This window comes from Phalacrocorax aristotelis, chromosome 3 (genome assembly GCF_949628215.1).
Source record: "Phalacrocorax aristotelis chromosome 3, bGulAri2.1, whole genome shotgun sequence".
NCBI lineage: Eukaryota > Metazoa > Chordata > Aves > Suliformes > Phalacrocoracidae > Phalacrocorax > Phalacrocorax aristotelis.
In genome coordinates, this window is record NC_134278.1 from 107212911 (window position 1) to 107235885 (window position 22975).

Sequence of the window (22975 nt, forward strand, 5' to 3'; positions counted from 1 at the left end):
AGGGGCAGGCACTGATCTCTCCTCTCTGGTGGCCAATGACAGGACCTGAGGGAACGGCATGAAAATGAGCCAGGGGAGGTTTAGGTTGGATATTAGGAAAAGGTTCTTCACCCAGAGGGTGGTAGAGCACTGGATCAGGTTCCCCAGAGAGGTAGTCAGGGCACCAAGCCTGACGATATTCAAGAAGCACTTGGACAATGCCCTCAGAGATATGGTGTGAATTTGGGGTTATCCTGCACAGGGACAGGAGTTGGACTTGATGATCCTTGTGGGTCCCTTCCAACTCAGGACATTATGATTCTACGATGATGATACAAGCAATCCACAGACTTGTACAGCGGCATCACCATGCTCTCTATCCTCTTAACATTTGACTTGGGATTTTTTCTTAGCTGTTGAAAAATCCAGAGCTGATGCTTTCACAGAACTCACATTATAATCCCAAGGTCTCACTTTAATTGAGAAGTATCACCACAGAGCTCATAATTTTATATGTAAAGCTTGTATTGCTTATTGCCCTATACGGCACTTTACATTCAGCTGCGCAGAAGTTCATCTATCATTTTGTTCTCCAGACGGTAACTCTTATAAGGTCCTTTTGCAACTCTTCATTTCCATGGCTTGAGGTAAGACACTTAAATCCTTTGTGATAGAGGTCACACGTAGACAGAGACTGTAGCAATGTGCAATACGCACAAAGTGCTTTCTGTTCATTTAATGGAAGCTGTATATAACGCCTCCAAATATTGCTATTCTGTGTTCGCTTCACCAGCCTAACTGCCCATGAAAATATGAAATCAACTTTTAAATTGAAATGAATTTGTGCTTCCTCAGTATTAGTCAAACAGAAGGAACATAGGATTGCTCTACTGCATCAAAGCAGTGTCCTGTTTGTAAGAGTGGGCAGCATTACATACATTAAAGGAAGGATATACAAGAAGCCATAAAGCGGATGTCTTTGAAATGGCTGGCACTATGAGAAGATTCTACTTCAGTCTGAGAGTTTCTGAAACATCTAAAACTTTTATAAAAAGAAATCCCTAATATTCCTGTGAATGTTACCATTCTCCATAGAAATGCTTGCCTCTGCACTGAATTTAATTAACTTGGGCTTGGCACCATGTATGGTATTGAACTCTACAGGTTACTTATGTCTATAAAATATATATATATATGTATGTGTGTGTGTATATATATACATGTCTTTTTTATTAATTGCAAATGTTTTACTTTTCAGTTTCAACTCCCAGGCTCACAAGCTTAGAGTGGGTATCTCACCACTCTGTCATATGCTGAAAACTACAAAATTAACTTTTCTGCAACCTGTTTTCGGCAGGCTTTTCCAGTACTGGATATAAGTGTGCATGCGTTATTTCCACAGAGATTTACACTAAAGCTCTCTTGAGCATCAGAGATGGGCACTGGCTTCAAGCCACAAGTTTTATTTATTCTGTTATCACACAAAGTTCTTTTTGCTGACACACTGCCTTGCCATCTTTCCCACCCTGAACCAGCATCATTCCCTTCTTACACAACTTGCCAGTGATTTGCATTTACCCTCCCTTTGGGCAGGGGTAAATGCACTGATTCAGTCTAGGAGCCTGCTCTACTATGCCAAAGGACAACTTTAAAAAGCAAGACAACACCAAAGGAGAGATTTTAGTTTTCAGCAAACCTCTTCAGTCATGCTCTCCTGCCTCTACCCCACCCTCCTGAAAATACTAATAATCATCATTTCCATGAACTAATTTTATTGTACACCTATGGAGGGTTCAGGCCTTACAGAGTTTCCCCAATAGCTGTGGTATTAGCAGAGACCCTTATAAGATTATGCAGGTTAATTGGAAGTAACCTAATTAATAGAATAAATCCTGTGTAGGAAAAGAAACAGAAGAAAAGCTGTTTTTAACTCTGGTTGCTGGGAAACCGCTTTTGCTCTTGTTAGCTTGAGGGAGATATAGAGAACGCGTAGAGAGAGATATCTGCAATGCAGCAAGAAAGAATTTTGGACTTTGGAATACGGATCAAATTTTAAAGCTTATCTTTACATTTAGACACTTATTCTACATTTTGTTTCATCTGCCATACTGGTTTTGCACTGATTAACTCACAATAAATATCTTCGACAAATGTGGGGACTTTGGCCTCAATCTGTGGGTTTCAAGGGGGCTACACCTACACCCAAGGAGGTGGCTCAAATCCATTACCTACAGCATACGGTGGGTCTGATCCATACCCTATCATGGTATGTACAAGAAGTTTTCAGATTGCCTGAAGCACATTATTACAGAGACCATCTCTCTTGCATTCATCACTGCAGGAAAGCTTCAGACCTGAACAATTCCATTGTTCAAATGAAAACAATTCAAGCATTTGCAACAGCACTCCTCTTGTATTAGGTATGTGTTCCCTCTCTCTTCCCTAAAACGCCATCTTAACAGATGGCAAAGCATTAGGACAGAGAGATTAAGGTGTTCTTCCAAGCAGCCCTGGGTCAGCATGCCCATCTCTCTTGGCAGACAACAGAAAAGCCTCAAGTTTTAGAACTTGCTTCTCTCACAAACTGACAGGTTTCAAAGGTGAGGTATTCGCTTGTACCCTCATTCGAGGGCAATGCTAAGGATGAGTTTGGCTATTTATTGTTTGTGGTATCAGTTAATTCTTGTGAGTCAGTGCCATGCTCTGTTTTGGTCTATTCAACCTTCAAATGTGGCGGTGCCTGAGAGCTGTGATTTCTGAGTAGGGAGCATGAAGTCCAAAGAGTTAACCCAAACAAATGCCACTTGGAGTTATATTAAGCTATTCATGCACTAGAGTGTAAGAAATTCCCATATGCCTTGAGTGGTTGATTATCAACCACAAATGAACTGTTATTCAAGAGCTGCTGCATGGTGCTAGAGCATGGCTGTCAATGTAAGTTGCAATCATGTGTTGCATTCAAGAGCATTAGTAAGTAATGCTTCGTCTTGTTATTTTGCAGTACTTAAATCCAGACTGGTGAGATTTTGTTTCATGCTGTGATAAGCAGAATCAAACTTCCTTTCCTGCTTAAGAAATAGGGATACACTGATGTCCACAGGTCTCAGTGCTAGCTAACAAGGATTAGGATCATCTCATGTGAAAGATTAAACAATCAGTCTCTCCTGGCTCCTCCCTGCATCGCAGTAAAACACTTTTTGAAACTACTGTGAAGTTGCTTCAGTAAAGACTGTTGTTCCTCCTCTGCCACACAGCCAGAAATTTCTTATCTGCTTTGCTAATTAGATCACCCACCAAAGAAGAGGCTGCTCGGATATCTCCTCATCTTCCGGCTCTCATGCCGTGGACTGTCTCACTTGTATGACTTGGTGTCATCTCTTCAGACAAGAGACCCTGGTCAAAGCTTCTGGCTGACGTCCTCCTCCTCCATCCACTCCCATGCCTACCCTTTGGACTGCACCAGAACTGTTATCAAAGGCACTAGGCATCTCCCCCAGCCACAACTGAAAACCTGATCTTCACCTTTACTCACTCTCATTATCAACTGCCATCAAACATGTTTCTGTTCTTGTTGTCAGGCCAAGGGGTTAAGGAGCTGCTTTACAAAAGAGTCCTTGTTACTTGGGAATCTTTCCACTGAGCTGCCACATCCAGGAAGTAGCTTGCTTCTATACTTATGTGGCACAATGACCATAACTGGAAGTGAGTATATGACCCTGGACATTGTGATTGACTCTCTGACCAGCAGAAGATTCTTGGCTTATTTCCTTTTGAGCCTGAACTGGAGATAAATTCTTAAATCTCTTATGTAAAACCCTATTCTGTTTGCCCAAGCAGTTGTTAGCCACTATGAAGCATTAAGCAATAACATGGAGGGCTGCAGAGGAGGGACATTGCCACCTATTCTTAGGTGACATAAGTCCAGTGGCTTAACACCACCTCATGTATTTCACAGGGCACTTCTGCTTCATCACCAACACATAGTTCTTGCTGTGTTTGTTCAAGAAGTCACCATCCCAGACCTGGTTTTATTCGGCTAGATCCATGCAAAGAGAGGCTCTGTATTCAGTACTAATACACTAGCGAGAGTTACAGCCCTGCCTCTTTGGAAGGATGCTCATGATTATAATATTCATTTATCATGCACCATCACCTCAGAAAAGGAAGACATGATGGCAGACGTTTACATACCAGAAAATGAAGACCTTACCACTAGTAAATTATAATCTACTAATAGCAGAAATTTTAAAAAGAGATCAACAAATTAAAATTTAGTTTAAAAGAGGAAAAAAGTGACTAAAGGCTATTTTAAATCTGTAGAACCCTACAGAGCAACATGGGTGCAAAGTTCTTGTACATTGTCAGACAGGTGAAAAACTGCCAAACTTGTAACAAAACCCTCTGGAAGTACCACTCAGCACTGTCCACATCACCTCTCTATCAGAGGCTGCCATCCCTGCAGCAGACAGCAGAGAGTGCAGCGTGATCTCGTGCTCCAGCCTAGGATGCCAGCCTTGGACTCTTTATAAAACAGCAGATACAGAGATCGTGAGGGAACCTACCGGCGTAGTGGTAATTTGCCAAAGGATGACACTTCAATCTCACTGGCTTTCTCAATAGCAGCTTCTCAAGAGCAACCTAAATGAAAAAGCACGGAAAAGCAGAATTAGCAAATGCAGTCAGCTACTGTATACAACTGCATTTTGAAGACTATTTGGTAGGAGGATATGAATTAATTTTCTTTTTTCTGTCATACAAAATCACATCAAATTATTCCAAGGCCCATTAACACTGTACCTCACAGAAGAGCACCTAATGCACACCTGTCCTGCCTTACTTCGCACAAATGTGGCTATTACTTAGCAACTTCCAGCTCTTCCCTCCCTTCCGCTTGCCACACACAAATATGCTTACGGTGTTCGATTTGATAGTGTTAATTAATACTAATATTTAATGGTTGGTTTGATAGCATTAATATTTATACCATGAAGTCTTTTAGAATATCTGTTTAGGTCAGGATCTGTCAGGAATGACAGCAAGTATAGTTAATCTTCCTTTGGATCAGGGGTATAGATGATTTGTGGATCCCTAAAATTTTTCCCGTGACAATGCAGACCCCCCTGTATAGAACATTTCACATCCTGACAGTTAAGTTCAGTCACCTGTCTCAGACACAGCTAACAAAGCCTAAGGAAACTGGGACACAAGCTAAAAACCACTGTATTAGACAATCCTGTGAAATTCATTCCAGCCCTGTGTTCTGTTGCATTTTGTTTTAAATTGGCTTTCCAGGAACTGGTGCAGGGCTTGCCTTTCCCTAACACTGGGCAAAATGGATGTTTTGCCCTAGTTAATAACATTCCCAACACTAAACTAATGCAAATATTTGAAATGCATTATTTATATGAGAACTGTGTGCAATTACCTCACAGTTCTGAACAAATAAGCAGATGTGATTGCTGCTACAAAAAAAGAGTTTTTATAAGGGCTAGGAGAGGACTAAGCTATCTGTGACCAAATAGAAAGCTTGTGAAATATCAGGGCTGGAGCAAGCACTGGGAGACATTCAAAGCCCCAAGGCTATAAACTAAGTAATCTTATCTATATGAAATATACAGTAAGCCTTCAGAGAGGGACTGCTTTGAAATTTAAATTTATTACAGAATGAAAGGGAAAAGTCATTCCCCAAAAATGTTACAGGATGTTTAAAGCATCGCTGCTAATCAATCAGAAATCTCTTTTTTATATAACCATATCTAAATCCATTTAATAAAGCATGCTAATTTATCTGCAGAAGAGGATCATATCTCCCCTTTCAGCTTCTTATCTTACCATAATATCTCCTTTCGCCTCAAAGAGAGAGTGCAAAGCATATTCTGAGTTAGTTCCTCCACCAGGTAACACACTGGAACAGCTCATATTTAAAAGGTCTTCCACTGTCAGAAACAAGTCAACATTTTACTGCTAGTACAGTAGCCTGTCAGTCAAATATCCAGAGCCAAGGATTCTGTAATGCCACTCAAAGACAACGTAGTTCAGGGCAAGAGCTTTCATACTCTCTCTTCCCAGCACCTCCCCTCCTCATTTTGGGATCACTCACTGAGGAGGGGATGTGATGGGATTTGCAGGGTATGTCCTTGGGGTGGGACAGGCTACCGCAGAGAGGCAGAGGTCTGGCTGTGAGGCAGTGGCTTGCACAGGCCAGTGGTGTTGCTGCTGTGCCAAGAAGGCTCCAGCCAGGGTAGAGAAACAGAAATGAATCATGCTGGAAGCAGGAACAAAACTCTGCTCAGGACTGGTAGAAGCCACTGAGCCCATCACATTTCCTCTCAGTTATGGTCACAGGACAGGCCCACGAGCCATCAGCTCTCTCTCATCTGTGATCTCTGCCCTTACTGGGCAGTTCAGTACCCAAAAAAACACCTCCCAGCAATGATCTTTCCCACCCTTGTCTGCCACGAAACAGTTCATCCAGACTTTGCTTTCAGTACCACAATATAATGCTGTTATTCTGAATCTGTAACATGCAGTTCGGGTCTCTTGCTCTGCATTCTCAGTAATTAATAACTCCCTTGAACATTCTGTACAGTATACACATGACGAATCAATGTGAATTTCAACAGGCACAGGGTGATGTACGAACTTCTAAAATGGGAAATCATTGTACCTCTTTGTTGGAAGACTTTGTTTTCCAGTTCTGGCCATGGTTTCCAAACCAAAGTAGCCTTGTGCACATCTTTCTCCATTAGCAATCTGTCCTGCAGCTCAGGAATATCAGCCTGGAACCTGGACCCAATATTGATTCGTCTGTAAAGACAAATAAATAAATAAGTATTCAACTACACAATATGCAGAGAAAACAGAAGTCACTGTAGTGTTCACTTTTTTCCAACAAAACTTTTATGACACTGGAGTGGCAGGAAGTCGTGTCAGATTGCTTTACGCAATGCTTTACTCTCAGTGGGATAAGTACTATGAGTATTAGAGAGAACTTATCTCTTGGGGGAACCTAAAATTTCAATACACAATTTAAACCATACTGAGATATCACACTTGGGGTAACCCAAGCTAGCCTAATATGCATGCTGACTAGCAAAGAGGCTAGATGCCTGAAACAATAACTTTCTGTTCCATAGGGATGAACACTCTTCAGCAGAGAGCAGAAAGAGTAATTACTGCTGAGGGACAATCCTATCTGCAGACTGCCCTGAGGAATCTACCAGGTAACACCCTCCAAAGCTCCACAGGTAATATATATATGAGTAATGTAGGATTGGCATACATTCTCCTCACAGCCCTCTTCCCAGCCATCACTAACCCCTTTTTCACCTTCAGTGGCTCCCACTGGGTCTCTTCTAGCATTTTTTGAGCCATGACATCTGTGTCTCCCACAGCCATGTTGCTCCCAGTGTCGTCAGCCACCATCCAGAGCAACCTTAAACGCATCCAGCCCAACATGATTTCAGGCAATTGAACACTACCTGCCCAGTTCAAAACACTTCAGACCACATGCTCTAGGCAGGACCAGTCTATAAAAGCAGTGTCAAAAACAATATTGTTTTTCTTACGGTTCAACGGTCTGTTCTCCAGGCCCTGGCGTCACAGGAATGACACTTCCATCAATACTATCTGAAACAGAGATTGGGTTTGAGTTTGAGTTTAAAAGGGTGTTTTGGTAACAACTGTATTGCTGCTCACGCTCCACCTCACAGGCTGCATTGCCACCTCCCTATTAACACCAACATTACTCCAGTCGATTAAGCAAAAACTACCCTTTATCAATATTTAGACAGAAACAGCCTAAATTGTTAGAGGTAGCAGAAACATCCTAACCTGCAGAGGTTTTTACTGCCCTGATCACGTGAATAGACACCTTTTCTTGTGAAGCACTGAACAACAAATACTGAAAATGAACCCCATGTCTCAAACCAGGTCTTTTCCCTCCACTTCAGAAGGCCCAGATATAGCAAGAGGCATGGTGGACCTTTCTTGAGGCAGACCACACTGAAAGATCACAGCCTTACTCACTTTATGCTTTAAACCACCTCTGCAACATCCAAGGCAAAACCCTGATAAAGATGGACTTTTCCTGTGAAGTAGCAGGACCAGGCATGCATGTGAGCACACATGAAAATCATCAATGTGGTAACACCAGAAGAGAGAACAGTGGTATTTACTAGGTACCACCATGTTATAAATGTAACACTTACTGGACCGACACAGGAGAACCCGTGGAGTAGGTGTCAGTGGAGTAAGTGGCAGCTGAGTATGCGAGGTGCTATGAGATGATGTAATAACGCTGCTGAAGAGACCAGACCCTTGCCGAACTGGACTAAGCATCGGTGGCGGAGTGTAGGGGGGGAGCTCATGCGTCCGGTCTAGCAGATGATCTCCAAGAACACGGGGAGAGCGAAGCTGACTCTGGTACAGAGTGGCACCGGAGTGGGACATGCTGAAGTTGAAGGAAGGAGGAGGTATGAAGAGAGGTTCAGGCCTGTGCCGATACTTCTTCTTGTCCTGCAATGGTTTGAAGTTTTCTTCCAATTTTACAGCACTTTGATGAGGTTTTTTGCTAATTTCCTAAATGAAAACACACAAAACTTTAGTATTTAGGCATGCTTAAATGTGGTTTGCACACAGTTCCCTACAGCTTAGGGCAACAGCCACAGAAAAGCTGTTACCACCAGGCAGTTGTTCAGGTACCACCATAATAAGCCTGGTCAGTACAGTATCTGGTGCTACACAGAAACCTCAGGGGAGTGAGAAAAACCAGGACAGATTACCCTCACCTCCCTCAGCAAGCCCTCTGGGTCAAGGCAGGGCTGAGCCACAGGCACAGCCATAGGGAGGCTGCTGCCAGCTTTTGAAGGCGCAGAGAACAGCTGTCCCAGGCTGTGAGTCTCCCACACTCTTCTTCAGCTCCAGCCAAACACCCTGGTCACTTCTACTTGCACCAAACACACGCGTGCGCTGTTGGGAGTTACTTCATTTCCAAGTCACAGTTTATTAGAAACTTCATATGAGATGTTTTCCAATGCATTTATCTTGTTTGACTAGGAAGGACACATGAGCTCAGTGAAATTACTGCAGTACTCAGCAGCAGGAAAGGAAGAAAAAATGTAATAAATTCAAATTCTTTGCCTCTTATCACTACATTCCCATCAGCTTGAGTACAGTCCAGCTGCAACAAATCCTGAACTTAACTCTCTCCTCTTTCCTTGGAGGAAAAAGCATAGTAGATGACCATTTGGTAAATTCACACACACTGTAGCATGCCTAGAATTCCAGAATTTGAATGTTAAAAATCATTTAACAATAAATCCCTGAAGTCCACAGAAGCAGAAGGCACAGAATTTGTGCAAACCTGGAATCTGGATTTCTGGGGAGTGGGGGTAAGGTGGGACGAAACAGGCTCTCAGGTTGTGCTTTAAGAACACACAGAAGCTGGGAGATAAGCACAGTATTAAATATACTGCTTTCAGGTGTTCAGCTTGTAGATCATCTTTAGGATAAACTTGGAAAGTGAGAGAAAATTTTTGACAGATAGGGTTACTCCAGAATGTCTGCATCATCTGGTAAATTCTACTACTACATGAAGTAAATTACTACAATGTATGTTTAGACAACATACATCTTTACACCACGGGTGGTTCTTGAGAATCACATTCACTCAATAAAAACCATGTTAAAGGAGCATTACCACCATCACCCTTTATCCGTCATGTTAATATGTTCCAGCTTGTGGAAATGTTTTTGATTACAAAGGTCCTGTCCTCTCTGTTAGATCATGGCTGTATCCTCTCCAACAGCTGTTGACATTTTTTTCTCTCCAAAAGAATTAAGTTTTGGAAGAGTTTGCCTTTTTCAGGAAAAAATGCAGCTTTACAGAGAATTTTGTTGATAATGGACATTCAGAACAGTGAAAAGATGAGGGTTACCTGTAACCACAGGCACAGTCCATAATGATGGTGAACATTTAGCGTTCAAAAAGGAGAAAGGGGAAAAAACCCTAAACTCAAGGAAAAAACCCCAAACAAACCAAAACCTAAAAAAAAAAACCCAGAAGGGTGGATCCTAGTCTTTGATTAAGGGCTCATTTTGTTCTGCTCTTTAAATGTGAAAGAGCTGGTATTTCGTTCTCACTAGTGTAAAGCAAACTAACCATCCAAGACAACATCTTAGAAGCCTTATACACCTCCATCTCCCATGCTGCTTCACCTACAGTATTCCTTAAGCCTCCGTGTGGTTATGCTAACATTACTTTCAAAAATGATTACATTTTATAGTCAAGGATATTGTGATGTCCATGGGCTCTCAATGCAGAATCACCCCAACACTTCTCTGAAGCTCCAGGAACTGATTCCCATTATCCAAGACTGAATGCATCCTTGTGGGCCCTGCTGCTGCACTTTGATAAATCCACTCTGGGTAGATCTTGATGGACCTCACTTGACTGCTACATTCAGCTCACCATCCTGTAGCCTTGCTGAATATTTAGTTTCCTTTTGCTGTTTGATTTTACTGATTCCATGAGCTTTGTGGGAGCTTTTCTGGACAGTTCAAAGCACAGTATAAATAAATGCAACACAGCTCCAGTTCTTTGGTATTAAAAAAAAAAGTCTCCAATGGCACAATCTCTTTATAGAAGAAGAGGGAACTGTAGATCTTTGATCTTTGAATGTTTCCAATGCTACTGCTTATACAAAAGATAGGACCCAGAGAGGAAGCTGCATGGGTTTAGTTTGCCTGGGCAATAACAAAGACTGCAAGCATAATTTTGAGTGAATGAATGTGCATTTAGCCAAACACTGGCAGATTTAATCACAGTCACTTTACATACGCTGCAGAAATACACAAGCCCAAGCCACCTACTCTGATGTCTCTGGAGAAGATCTCCCACTCAGAGCTCAAGGATTCAGAAAAGACTGTCCCTTTTCTCTGCAGAAACTAGAAATAGAAAAGAAAAATTGTACTGCTGAGTTACAAACTAAGTATTGAGAGATGCTGGCTTCCACAGTAAAGTGAAAGTTTACATGTAAAACCTCTGTCTGAAAGGAAAAGTGTAAAAGATTTTGTATATATTTAAAATTACTGTGGATGTCTGACTGAAGGGCTGGGATGTGGGTGCTAAATATACAAATGCTATAAGGAGGCACCCATGATGGTATACGCTGTCCCCTCATTTGGCCACCAGCCTCATAAGGAGAAGGGGCGGGGGGAATTCACAGGAGTATTTCTCTGCATTATACAGATAACACTATACAGTACTTATCCTCCCCAGTAATCTCTTATCATGGCGTAGTCTGCAAGCATGGATTTGAAGGAACAAGTAGAATCTACTCCTACACTGGAACATGAAATAAATACTGCTTGCTCCAGGACTCTTTCAGGAAAACAATAAAGAGTATTTCTCAGATCTCGTTCAAGTATTCATCAATTCCCTGTTCTGCCTGACAATTTCAGTTTTATGACCAAAATGAAAGCACTAAGCATAGCTGTTTTTCCTGTATCAGAATTCCCAGTGATTAACCCTTAGATCTGATGCATGCAGAGGGAAAGGGAAAAATGACTTCATTGCACAACTCTGAGTCGGCAAGCTTCATGTTGGCTTAGAGCACACACTTCAAGCACCGCACAGTGCCTGCCTGTCTTTGGCTGAAATGAGAAGCACATATATCTGACTTTAAAAAACAGGAAGAAATAAAACTGCTGAATTTAAGCAATAACATAGAAACAAAGCAGCCTGAAAAGGAAAAAACAGAAACAGTAGAGAGATACTAAATCCCTTTGTTCTAGTGGGATAAAAGAATATCACATTCCAATTTCAAATGATTTATTTTCAGCTGAGGTCTTGACTCCCCAGCAAAGGGAAAATTAATATTTTCACATGACTGAGGAAGAAAAGCTATGATGCTACAGGCCTTTTTTGTTTATTAGGCATCATTAAGATTCCAGAAAACATTCTAAACTACAGACATTTCAAAAAGCAGCAGCACTATAAGCAAAGGGATTTAACAAGCACAGCACAGTTAGTGGCAAGAAACGCAGCACTCACAGAGGATGAGCAGGGGTTGGCCACTTTTGGACTGCACGGTGGAGAGTAAGTCATCTTCACGAGAACAGGCATCTCATCATCTGACACAGAGTTGGCAGGCTTGTCTTTGACTGTGGCAGTGCTGGCAGAGGGCTGCGTGCTGGGCTCGGGTGACAGAAGCTTTACAGGGACAGACACTGGCATGACGATGGGCACGAGGCTATCCACCTCTTTAGGTAGCGGCTGCTGTGGTGGTTTCTCTCCTTCATCCTGTACAGACAATTAAAGGCTTTCAGCCCGAGTGAGGGAGGGCTACTTGTGGATCGATACACTACGCAATGTATGCACCGTGGCTGAAAAGAAGTGGCCAGGGTTACAAAGCACACAACAGCGTTGCTTCTTGGACTCTTCATTTGCCTTGAACGAAGTTGGCAGATTACTTATGACTCCTACATAGGATTCAGACTCGGTGATAAATAACCACATTAAGCATCTTTACAAGATATCTTGCAGGAGGGGAGACAAACACGTGCTTTTTATCACTAGAAAGACAGAAATCTCCACCACCCACCTAAAAACAAAGACACAGATGGTGTAACTCTGGTAGCTCTTTGCCTTCCTGTGGTATTCCCCATTAGGACAGAATTTCTAAAGTATCAGACCAAAGAAAGACTGACTGATGGGGCAAATTATTTTTATGCAGAACAATTCAAACCCACGTTTTCGGTTTGACATTTGTTGATACCTATAGAAGTAAAACACTGGGGAAAAAGCTGTCAAAGATTCAACAATCCTGCCCCTTCGATTAAAGCCTGGGAAGGCTTCCAGTAAACATCCCTTAGTCATCCAAGTAGTCCAAATGAAAGTAAGGAAGACTTGATGTTCCTGATATTTCTAATATAATAAACAAACATGAGGGTAAGAAAAATTTAGATGCTCCTGACATGACTTTGTAGGGGGCTTTTGTAACATGCAGCTAGAGAGGGACAAACGCTATTCTGTCCTCCACCACTGCCTCTGACTTTAAAGCAAGACTTCTGACCTACAAACTAGAAGAATTATGTGCACTTCTACTTACACAGGGTATGACATAACAAAACAGCGCTGAGAAGAACAAGTTTTGACAGCAAAGCAAAGCATGGCAAAGCAAGCAAACGTCAACACAGAGAGGAGAGATCCAAATACTGAAGCAAAACAAACTGCTACCTGTTTGAAGTTAGGAGATGCTCTTACTCCTCCGTGTGACCTCATGTGACCATTCAGAGCAGGCAAGCTCTTGAACTCCTTCAAGCATATTGAACACATTAGCTTGTTCTTCGCATCAGCTCTCTCAGGAAGTGTTTCTCTGTTCTGGCCACTATTTTTATTTTCATTTTTTTTAGCATGGAACAGAAGAAAAGATATTAGTTTGGCATGTTCCCTTTGTGGCAGAGGATGCTGTTTAGTCAAGGAAGTCCATAAAATTTTACAGCTAGATGGTTATGAAGCCACGACTAAGCATGGAGTGAGTGCTGTGGAATACATGGGCAACAACCTAGATCAGCTGCTCCCAAAATGGGGAGGAGTTTTGAGTAGGACTTGCTCATCAAAACGTGGTCCACAGTATGGAGAAGTCTGAGAACCCACGAGATCTATCATGACAGACCTACATTTCCCCACTCATGACAGACCTACATTTCCCCACTCATGACAGCAGTTATCAAGTACTTGGACACAATGCCCCCCTACTTATGGTAGTCAACTGTGCTGGAGGACACCTCAGCCCTTCTGAGGTGAGACCTTAAGAAAAACAGAAGATCCCTGCTGCCAGAGATACAAATCCAAACCACATATCGCGCCTTCTCTTACAAATGCAACACTGAGAGCAAACTGCTTCCCTCCTTTTGCTGCTTCCTTGGTTCCTTTTTTTTTCCCTTTCTTTTTTTGAAAGACAAAACATTTATTTCATTTTATTGCTGGTGGGGAGGGTGGAAAACACACAAACTTAAATTCACAAAGCACAAAACTAAAGATGTTTCTAGAAGAGCAACAACTATTACCTACCCAGAGCACACTCCCCTCCCTCTAAACTGCAGCAGCCCTTTGTATTTCTCACATTTAAATTTAAAAGAAAAAAAAAAAATCTTTTAGAAATACCTTTGTTCTGGGGACAGCGGCTGCAGTCTGCCGTCTGACAGTTGCACCTGCTATCAAAGGAGGAGAAGGGAAAAGAGTGGGAAAAGAAGAGAAAGGAGTTTTTCAGGAAATACTAAGGCATAAATGGGGATACTCACAGCATTATGTTTGCATTTTGCATATGATTCTACTGATATTAAAAGCCTCTGAGTTGAGAGCCTTATACGTCTCTACCAAATTGCTGCCTCTGTGAGCATGGCTAGTGCAAGTTTTCTTACACACACCTGCTGTTTGAAGCCTTTGCTCTGACCCACGGGTGTTCCTTTTGGAAACAGTTGACTAACTCTTCCTGAACAATCAAGCCCTCAGGCGTTGAAAAATTAGCAAGACCACTTTGTTGCAACTGGGTTCCTCCCCCCCAGAAACCAAGGCAGAACTTTTCAAAGCCTCTCGTGAGGGAAGCAGCAGCAGCCCCGCAGCAGCAGTAGCTCTGTGCTGCTACCGGCCTGGCCCAAAGCCAACCCAGTGATGTAGACAGAAGTCTGTTAACGCAGTTCCCCGAAACATCCCAGCGACGCCCACCGCTCACATCCTAACCTTCTGGCTCTCCTGCAACCATTTTATTTCCACACCTTGCTACTCTCCTGCAAAACAAGTTTGGCTGAAGACAGATCTAAAATATTACCTACCTGAGGCCATGCAGCGCTGGGAGAGTCTTGCTGAGAGCTTTTGTTGTTCAGATGAACTCCCGAGGGTGGCAAAAGTGTTCGATGAGGGACAGCATTACCTACAGAATTTATCTCCTGCCGTGCAGGATCCTCCGTAGTCTCTGGTGGAGTGAGGCCAACGTGGGAATTCAGAGACGGCGCTCTGCTCTCGCTCAGGTATTGCTTCTGCTGATCTTGCTGCTGCTGCTGCTGCAGTAAACTCTGCGGGTACAAGTGCCTGTACTGTTCATGTGGATCTTGGTAGCAATACTGAGGTACTGCTCCCAGCTGGATAAGCTGCACAGGATGACTTGGATCCTGAGGGTACTGGTGTGGTTCATGCATAGTCTTTGGATCGGGTTCCCTGTGATATGGAGGAAGTGGTAATTGCATCTGTTGCTGCTGTTGCTGTAACTGCTGCATGACAGGTTGCGTTTGGTAATACTGAGCTATTTGCATTGGACACTGCCGCTGCGGCTGCTGCCGAGTTGGCTGTTGCTGCTGCTGCTGGATCTCCTGTATCGAGAGCCGCTGATGTCCCTGCTGCGGCTGAGCGTAGTATTGAGTCTGCTGCAAGTGTTGCATCTGTTGCGGTAAGAGCTGCGTGGACTGCATTTGTTGAACATGCGCCTGTCCTTGCTGAAATGCAGAATGCATCTGCATTTGCGACAAATGCTGCTGGTAGTCATAGTACAACTGTTGGTGCTGCATGACTTGCATTTGTTGCTTTTGCTGTGTGCTTGCAAAATTCTGGTGTGTTTGCTGTGGCACTGGTTGATATCTCTGTACACTGGAAGTTACAGGCTGTTGCTCAACCACTGGCTTCTGGGACAGCAGCTGCCTGAGTGCACTGTCACCAGAATTATCCACCATCGAAGACTCGCTGTGCAAAACCTGAGCCATGTTATTGACTTGAATTCTCAGATTTTGGTTAGCAAATACTTGTGTAAAGGAGTCCAATTTATGCAGGACACCACTGGTAATTTTTTGCGATCGATTTTCACTGGGTTGAGAGTAAGAATATTGGTATCCGTCGTGGGACTCCCCCTGCCCGAGGGGGCTCCACATTGCGCTTTGATTACTCAAGTTGTTCCTCACTGGGACATGGTTTCCTGAGCCAGAATGTGTCCAACCGGTTTGTCTAGATGTATCGATTGTCCCAAGACTTTTTGTACCTACAGGCAAAGCTATACTGTCTCTTGAATCTTGGGGAAACTGGGGGGAGAGAGGGGACACCTGGGGAGCATCCATAACAGACGTCCCGTAGCTGTGATTTAGAGATGGAAGGGAGTTCATTTGGTGTTGTTGGTAGTACAAGTTCTCATTGCTGTTGGCAGTATGGTTAGTTTTATACAATTGCTGGTCCCCCATTTTTGGTCACTTCTATTCCAAACTTACAGGCACGCGAACCATTGAAATCTCTATGAACCCTGAGATAGCTGAGTGAGGGGAAGGGAGGAGAGGGGAAAAGAAGCTGGAATTACTTATAATTCAGCATGTCCATGTGCATCACAAGGACTAAGATTTCCTCCAGTCTGTCAGTAATTCCAATCTCAGACTCGACGTTGCTTCACATCTTCAATAAATGGACCACAGCACAAATCCTACACAGATCGATAGGTTCAGTGTGCCAGGCACCTGTGGAGTAAGAGAAAGACAAGGTAAGTGCTGGCTTTCTGCATAAACGGTTATTGATATTGCCTCAAAGGAAACTGTAAAATCTCCTAGTTTGAAAAACATAATCAGATGCAAAATTGTAGCAGCTGGGATATTCCAGAGCAGTTAGATTACTTCATCTCATCCCATTATCCTGCCTCTTCTCTAGTGCTCTGATAAAATCATTTTGCCAAACCAATAAAGGCTTATTCTTCAAAGCTGTTTTTTCCCCTAAAGCGTATGAATATTCAAGCAGTTTTAGCTAGCCACATACTGCTCTCTCATGACTACTTTTAGCCGGACAGTTGACTGTCAAGCCAAGTCATCTTCCTGGTGTTACAGCCTTCTTGTCGGAAACAACATGCCCATTTTATAACACAAAATCAAGTACTGCGGACACCAGAGGTACCTAAACAAAAGCCTGAAAAGGTGGGCAAAAGAAAACCATGGCTTTGAACAAAGCTGACTGTACTTAGGTATCAACATCTAAAAGGGGACACAGAAAAGTTAATTGCAATCTGGGATTTGCACTGAGCCTTCCACGGCTTCTCATGACTTCCAGGTATCTACAGGAGGTGTCCACTGGTAGTATGAAAGCAGAGCATCACCGAAGAATAAGATGCTACACTAATGCTCATTGCTGTGACAAGGAGAAAACGAAAACCACACAACCCCCGCCCAACCCCAAATCACAGGCATAGCTACCCAACTGCATCTGTGCACACAGATTTGTTTGCTACATCTGTGTGGAATCTGATTAACGCTAAGACTAAACCTGTTCATGGAAATACTTGCTGATCACTTACCTTACATTGGGAGCGCTCAACTCCATCTTCTGTTCTACCCTCTCACCCTTCCCTCTTTGCTTTGCATTATTTTAACAGACTGATTTATACTGAATGCAACCTTTTATCATTTTTACTGTATAAACTGTAATTCAAAGTAACACTTTACAGATGTCTGTACTGTTTTTGATGAATAAAACAAAATACATAGACGCATTATTGGGTTGTTTCACTATTCCACAGTATGAAGCAATCACTGTGTCTACAATCACACACATGCACAGAGGTACAACATGCCTATGCACACATAAATACATTTAAACATAGAAGTTGATTCTGAACTTTAACAAGAGCACAAAAGTATTAGACCCCAACCTTAACTCTGCCTCCTTCACATTTGCCTTTCTAAATGTAATGCTTTCCACCAAAGATTCCTGAATACTGATGTCCTTACCTTTTTGAACTTAGGAGAATCCTTGATCTAGATGGATAAATGCAAAGTCACTGACGGAGAAAATTTTAACCATTGACAGATGCATATTAACAAGGTCTGTGCTAGCAACAGCAAATAAGGGTAATACATAGCTGCAGGCAAAACACCAAACCAAAAAAACCCCCTTTTCCGTTCTAGCATAATATATGACAGAAAACCATGGCTCCCAATGAAGAGGGCTTTCAGTGTGTACAGTTCTTGTATAAGCCATCTGCAGCCATTAGCATGTAACATTTTCACGTGACAAATAATGGCTGAGCAAAATTGCAAGTTTATTTCCCCTTTCCAGAAATATACATTGCTTCATAGTTTCTCTGAACACACTCCCTTCCAGATATTTATAGATCCACAATTTAAAAAAGATAGGAGTCAACAATGAATGGTCAGCCTGCCAATAAGATTTTTCAGCCACAACCCAACATCAAAGACTTCCTATTAAAAATTATGAAGGGAAACTAAACAAAGCCTCCACAAAATGTTCAAAGGGTATAAAAATAAACACTGTGTGGTATTTCACACTGAAAGGCCATCAACTTTTAGAGGAAGAGGGGGATCCTACACAGGAACATGCATCTCCTCTTATGCGAGCTAAGTTACGAAAGCTCAGCCAAGATGCTGTGAACACATCTTCCCATGAAAAAAAGGGCACTGTCGGATCTGTCGATACACCTTGTATAGGAGGTATGTCCCATTTCATCTATTTACACTGTTGTAATTTACACCAAGTTCCTTGGGTTTGGCCCTTCTTTTTAAAGTTTGAAGTGACAAGCATTGGTCAAAGGACAAGAAATAATAGCGATACAAGCCAGTGAGCAAGAATAAATGTCTCCAGGAGACAATTAAAATATTGCAAGAATTTCAGGAGTAAGGAGAGTAAGAGCACTTATTCTCAAGGCAGCAAACAACATGATTTTGATATAAAAATGGACCATGTGGCCAGCCAGGCCGCTGACCCCCTACTCTTCCCACAAGCAGGAGCACTACAGTAGCAGATGCTACCATCTGTACCAGCAGCCACAGCTACTCTGTGGTCACCAGGGAAAATGTCAGCCCTTGGGCATGAACCAAATTCCCCTTACTGCACCCTTTCACCTGGGGGTTACCTGTCACAGTTCTCAGGGTACAGGAAAACAGTCAAGAATGTTTTCTACCTGAGGCATTAACACAAACCTCTCTATTCCCCTCTCTCAGAAGAAAAAAATGCTGATAGAAATTTCCTCTCCAGTAGCTCCAGCATCCTCAACTAACCTCCAGTTTGGGAGATGGGACATACTGCTCTCTGTTAGGTAGATTACAGGGTTATTGTCACAGTTACACAGAAATATTTGTAAAAATCTGAAAAAAATATAATGGAATATTATATTAAAATACCAATCAAGTCACAAAAGGACTGGCAAGTTCAGTCACTATGAGAATCACATTTGAAAAAATCTGCATTATTTTCAAACACCCATTTCCCCCCTCCTCCCCCCACAGACAGACAGACAGACAGACTAAAACATTCCTTTCAAAAGCATCACTGATCTGGAGGGAGAAAATTGGAAAATTGCAAATTTTTAAAAAGCACTGTTATTCTACCTTCAGGTAACATAGAAAAAAACAGATAGGCACATTGATAGAAGTACAATCAGTAATAAACCAGTTCCTTAGATACAGATTTAGTTTTTAGTACTTGAACAGGCTTAAATTCAAGGGGTTTATGCTGTATACACTGAGCATTTGTGATGAGCTTTAACAAAATGCTAACAGTATACATTTCTTGTTGGATTAAAATCCAACAGAGTATTTCAGTGCTGTACACAACATCATTAAGGCTTTAGGGGCACCAAAGTTAGTCTCTGACCAACTGAGAAGGCATTGGCAGCGTACTGAATGATTTCTATTTCTTTCAATGACAGGAAGGGAAGGGTGCTTTTTCTCCTTTTTGTTTAGCACTCATGCCTAAACACCCATCAGTGCAACAACTCTAACTACTAAATGGTTAAATCAAGCAACTAAAAGCAGCAGGACTTTTAAAGCAACAATGGTTCTGCAGTTCTGTGCTGCTTCTCTTCCCAACAGTCATTTATGCTACTTAACCTATTAAATTTCTGACATTACAGATATATCCCAATTACACAATCATTACAAAGAAACATGAAAACAAATGCAAAAGGACAGAAACATTTCTGTAGACTGTCTAGAAAGAGGAATACCCTACTTAAGTTTATGGATGGAATCTAGAGTCAAACTAATGGGAGTTCAATTGATTTCAACAGAGACAAGGTTTCACTCCATCTCGTCTCTCATCATTCCAGCACAGTCCCCTGCAACTTCCATAGCTCCATTCTCCAGACGGAAAACCAGGAACATGCCAAGCTGGCTGAATTGCCTTTACACACTCCAACTGTCTCCCTCTTCAAACACAAGCAACTACAAAGCTATACAAGTAGTAGTCTCTCCTGGAAGCATGCCATAACGTAATTCTGGTAAACATGAAATGGAAGAATGTTCCAACACTATCAGTCTTCAGTAAAGGTGATTTGATGTTCCTCCTTCATAAACGATGTCACTGAAGAGTCAGAATAACTTCGAGAAGGCAACAGGATATCAAGGAGATGGTAGTTGCAACATATTAAAGAAACCATTCCCAGCTCTGTCATGCACCACAAAGGTGAAGCCTGCAGAATTTTTCAACTCTAGTAAACAACAGATCAAGCCACAGTCACACTACTGAACTGCCTGAATCCACATGAATTTCAGAGCAAGACGTCCATTCCAAATAGGTTGGTGCATGAAAGCTGGGCTGGGTATACGTTGCAAAACCAAGACTGAATGCCAGCCGGTGCCAGCTTCACAACTGAGTTAATGGAGAGGGATGACAAGAGACTGTAGGAGAGCAGATGCTAAAGGAAGTAGACTCCTTAAAAGGCCATTAAGTTATTATAGCACTGATCTAAGCCATCTCAGTAGGTTGCATGGCTGTGTGTCAAAAGGGAATTGGATCCTATGGTTTGTCCAACTTATTTCAAGTTTTTCAGCTGCTTCTTTAAGCAAAAATCTGCATACTTTTATAGATTAATTACTAGTTAGCCTGAAAAAAAGAAGACTGGACAAGATGGCAGATGCAAAAAAGACCTCCATGTTCAACCAGGTTCTGCAAGACAGAGCACCTGCACCTTCTCAAAAGCAACAGTATCAGCAGATGCTTATTTGCTGGGGCACCCACCATCCCCCTCCTCATGTGCCTCCCTCTGGGACGGTAACACATCAGTTAAAGCAAGTTTAACCACCACTCTTAGCAGACTAAACTGTTTTTTATAACACTTAAGGCATGCCTGCTTACAGAAGTGTGTCATTGCTATGTGTTCTCCCAGCACCGTAGACATGTTTTAATCATGCCTTACCACCCTTCAGTTGCACAGGCTGAGACAGGGCTTTCTCAAGTGGCTGTCTTTTTGCTATTTGAATATAAGCTTCATTTTTAACTGCGGATAAGATGAAATCCAAAACCAGAAGATCTCTGTTCCCTCCCTCCCTTTCAATTCCACCCACCCCAGCCCCCACTTAGCTTCAACAGAAACAAAACAGGGTTTATCTTATTCAATTTTTAGCCTTCTTTATGAGAATATTTTTATTGGCCTGTTTTGTTATTCAGAACTGAGAGATCTTCTGCTAAGCTATTCCTAAATCAAGACAGCCATCATTCACATCATCCTGCTCTCTAATTTCCTTTAGGACAGACACAGGAATATACAGCAGTTCCTTCCCTGATTGCCTCGGTTTTGCTAACACTGATGCTACCAGCAGCCCCCGCCACGTGGGCTGATGATAATCCACTCTTTAAGCAGTAGCACAGACAGACATAATTTTCAGCTGGGCACTACTGATGTACAACCACCACTAAGAATCCACCAAGAAGAGCAGCTTTAAACACTGAGAGAGTGCAACCTAAGAATGGACGTAGACGCACCTGAATTACTCAAACCCAGCTCTTGGCAGCGAAGCCGGTACTACCTCTGCCATCTTCAGATGTGATGACTGTAGTGGTGCTGGATGGCCGAGAAGCACAGAATTGGTAGAGGAAGAAGGGCATATTTCAGAGATCTCTGTGCTCTTGCAGGCAGCTTAGATACCAGATTTGCCTCCGTAACTCTTTGTGTAGCCACAGTTCAAGCCCTAGCTCCAGTGTTTTCTGGCACAGGAAATAAGCATGTGAAAAAAGCAGCATAGCACTGAAACAGGCTGAATAATGTCTAACGCCAAGCAAGGTGTTTGGGTGAACTAGCAGAGAGAAAATGGGAAAGAGAGGTGAGAAGATAACTCAAAGAGCTTTTTTTTTTTTTTAGTATCTATAGAAAACCTGAAGACATCTGATCTAGCAATAAAGAGAGGCAGAGCCTGAAAACAAGGGTCAGAAGATATCAGGATCATGGCTATTTTGGTTAGAATAAACACCAAAATAGCAGTATGGATTTCAAGGACCAACAATAATTTTCTATGGCTATTGCAAGGACAAATGCTCATAGGGCTGAAAACCTTTTCATCCCAGTCTTGGATGCAACTGCTGCTATGTTTTCTACTGCACTTCAATTTTGGCTTTCTTTGAATGGCAGAGATCTCAAATCCGCACCCTCATCTATATGCAAACCCAAGATTGGCATTGTGAGGCAAAACCACCACCACCAAAAACCCCACTTCAGTATATGAGAACATAAGCAATAAAATAACTGCAAAAGTGAAAAGAAGATGGAAAGGAAGCAAAATATTTAGTACACTGATTTTATAGCAAGCATAGTAAGAAAGCTACACAGTCTTAAAATGGAAGGAGAAAAACAGATTAGCTGCTTTTTAATATTAATGCTGTTAATTCTTCAACAGTTGCACAAATCCTTCAAAAATTATCATTCGCTTTGCAGCTGAGCTCCTTCTGCAGTGCAGTTGGAAAGGCTGCCGAGTCTCATGTGGCTGCTCATTTAAGCTGTTCCATTTCCACTCTTAAGGAAGACTAGAATGTCCTAATTCAGTTTAATAAAGAACACATTGGACTTGGGGGTGGGGAGAGCAAAGACGGCACTGGGAGGGGAACAGAGCAATTTCTGTACTTCAATTAAGCTAAAAAAAAAAACCAACAGCAAAACTAACAGTTGATCATCTCAGGAAAGTCTCTAGAAAAGGGGGAGGAGAAAGGAAGACAAACAAGCACAAACATTTTCCTCTCCTTTTG

At 42.3% G+C, this 22975-nt stretch overlaps 1 protein-coding gene across 2 annotated transcripts in view; it reads right to left on the reverse strand.

The window, feature by feature from the left end:
• The window catches only part of TRERF1 (transcriptional regulating factor 1), a 105190-nt gene that overhangs the window by 8438 nt on the left and 73777 nt on the right, over positions 1 to 22975 (reverse strand). Inside the window, exons 4-12 of one of the 2 annotated variants that reach the window (XM_075088992.1) lie at positions 14818 to 16473; positions 14150 to 14199; positions 13220 to 13370; positions 12035 to 12283; positions 8190 to 8559; positions 7548 to 7608; positions 6647 to 6786; positions 5812 to 5915; positions 4542 to 4617 (exon numbers count right to left, since the gene is read on the reverse strand). In XM_075088992.1, coding sequence (XP_074945093.1) covers positions 4542 to 4617; positions 5812 to 5915; positions 6647 to 6786; positions 7548 to 7608; positions 8190 to 8559; positions 12035 to 12283; positions 13220 to 13370; positions 14150 to 14199; positions 14818 to 16206 — 2590 coding nt within the window. In that variant the 5' untranslated portion in view covers positions 16207 to 16473. Of the gene's footprint in view, positions 1 to 4541; positions 4618 to 5811; positions 5916 to 6646; positions 6787 to 7547; positions 7609 to 8189; positions 8560 to 12034; positions 12284 to 13219; positions 13371 to 14149; positions 14200 to 14817; positions 16474 to 22975 lie in introns of those variants that run through there. The other variant, XM_075088993.1, reaches the window with a different exon arrangement.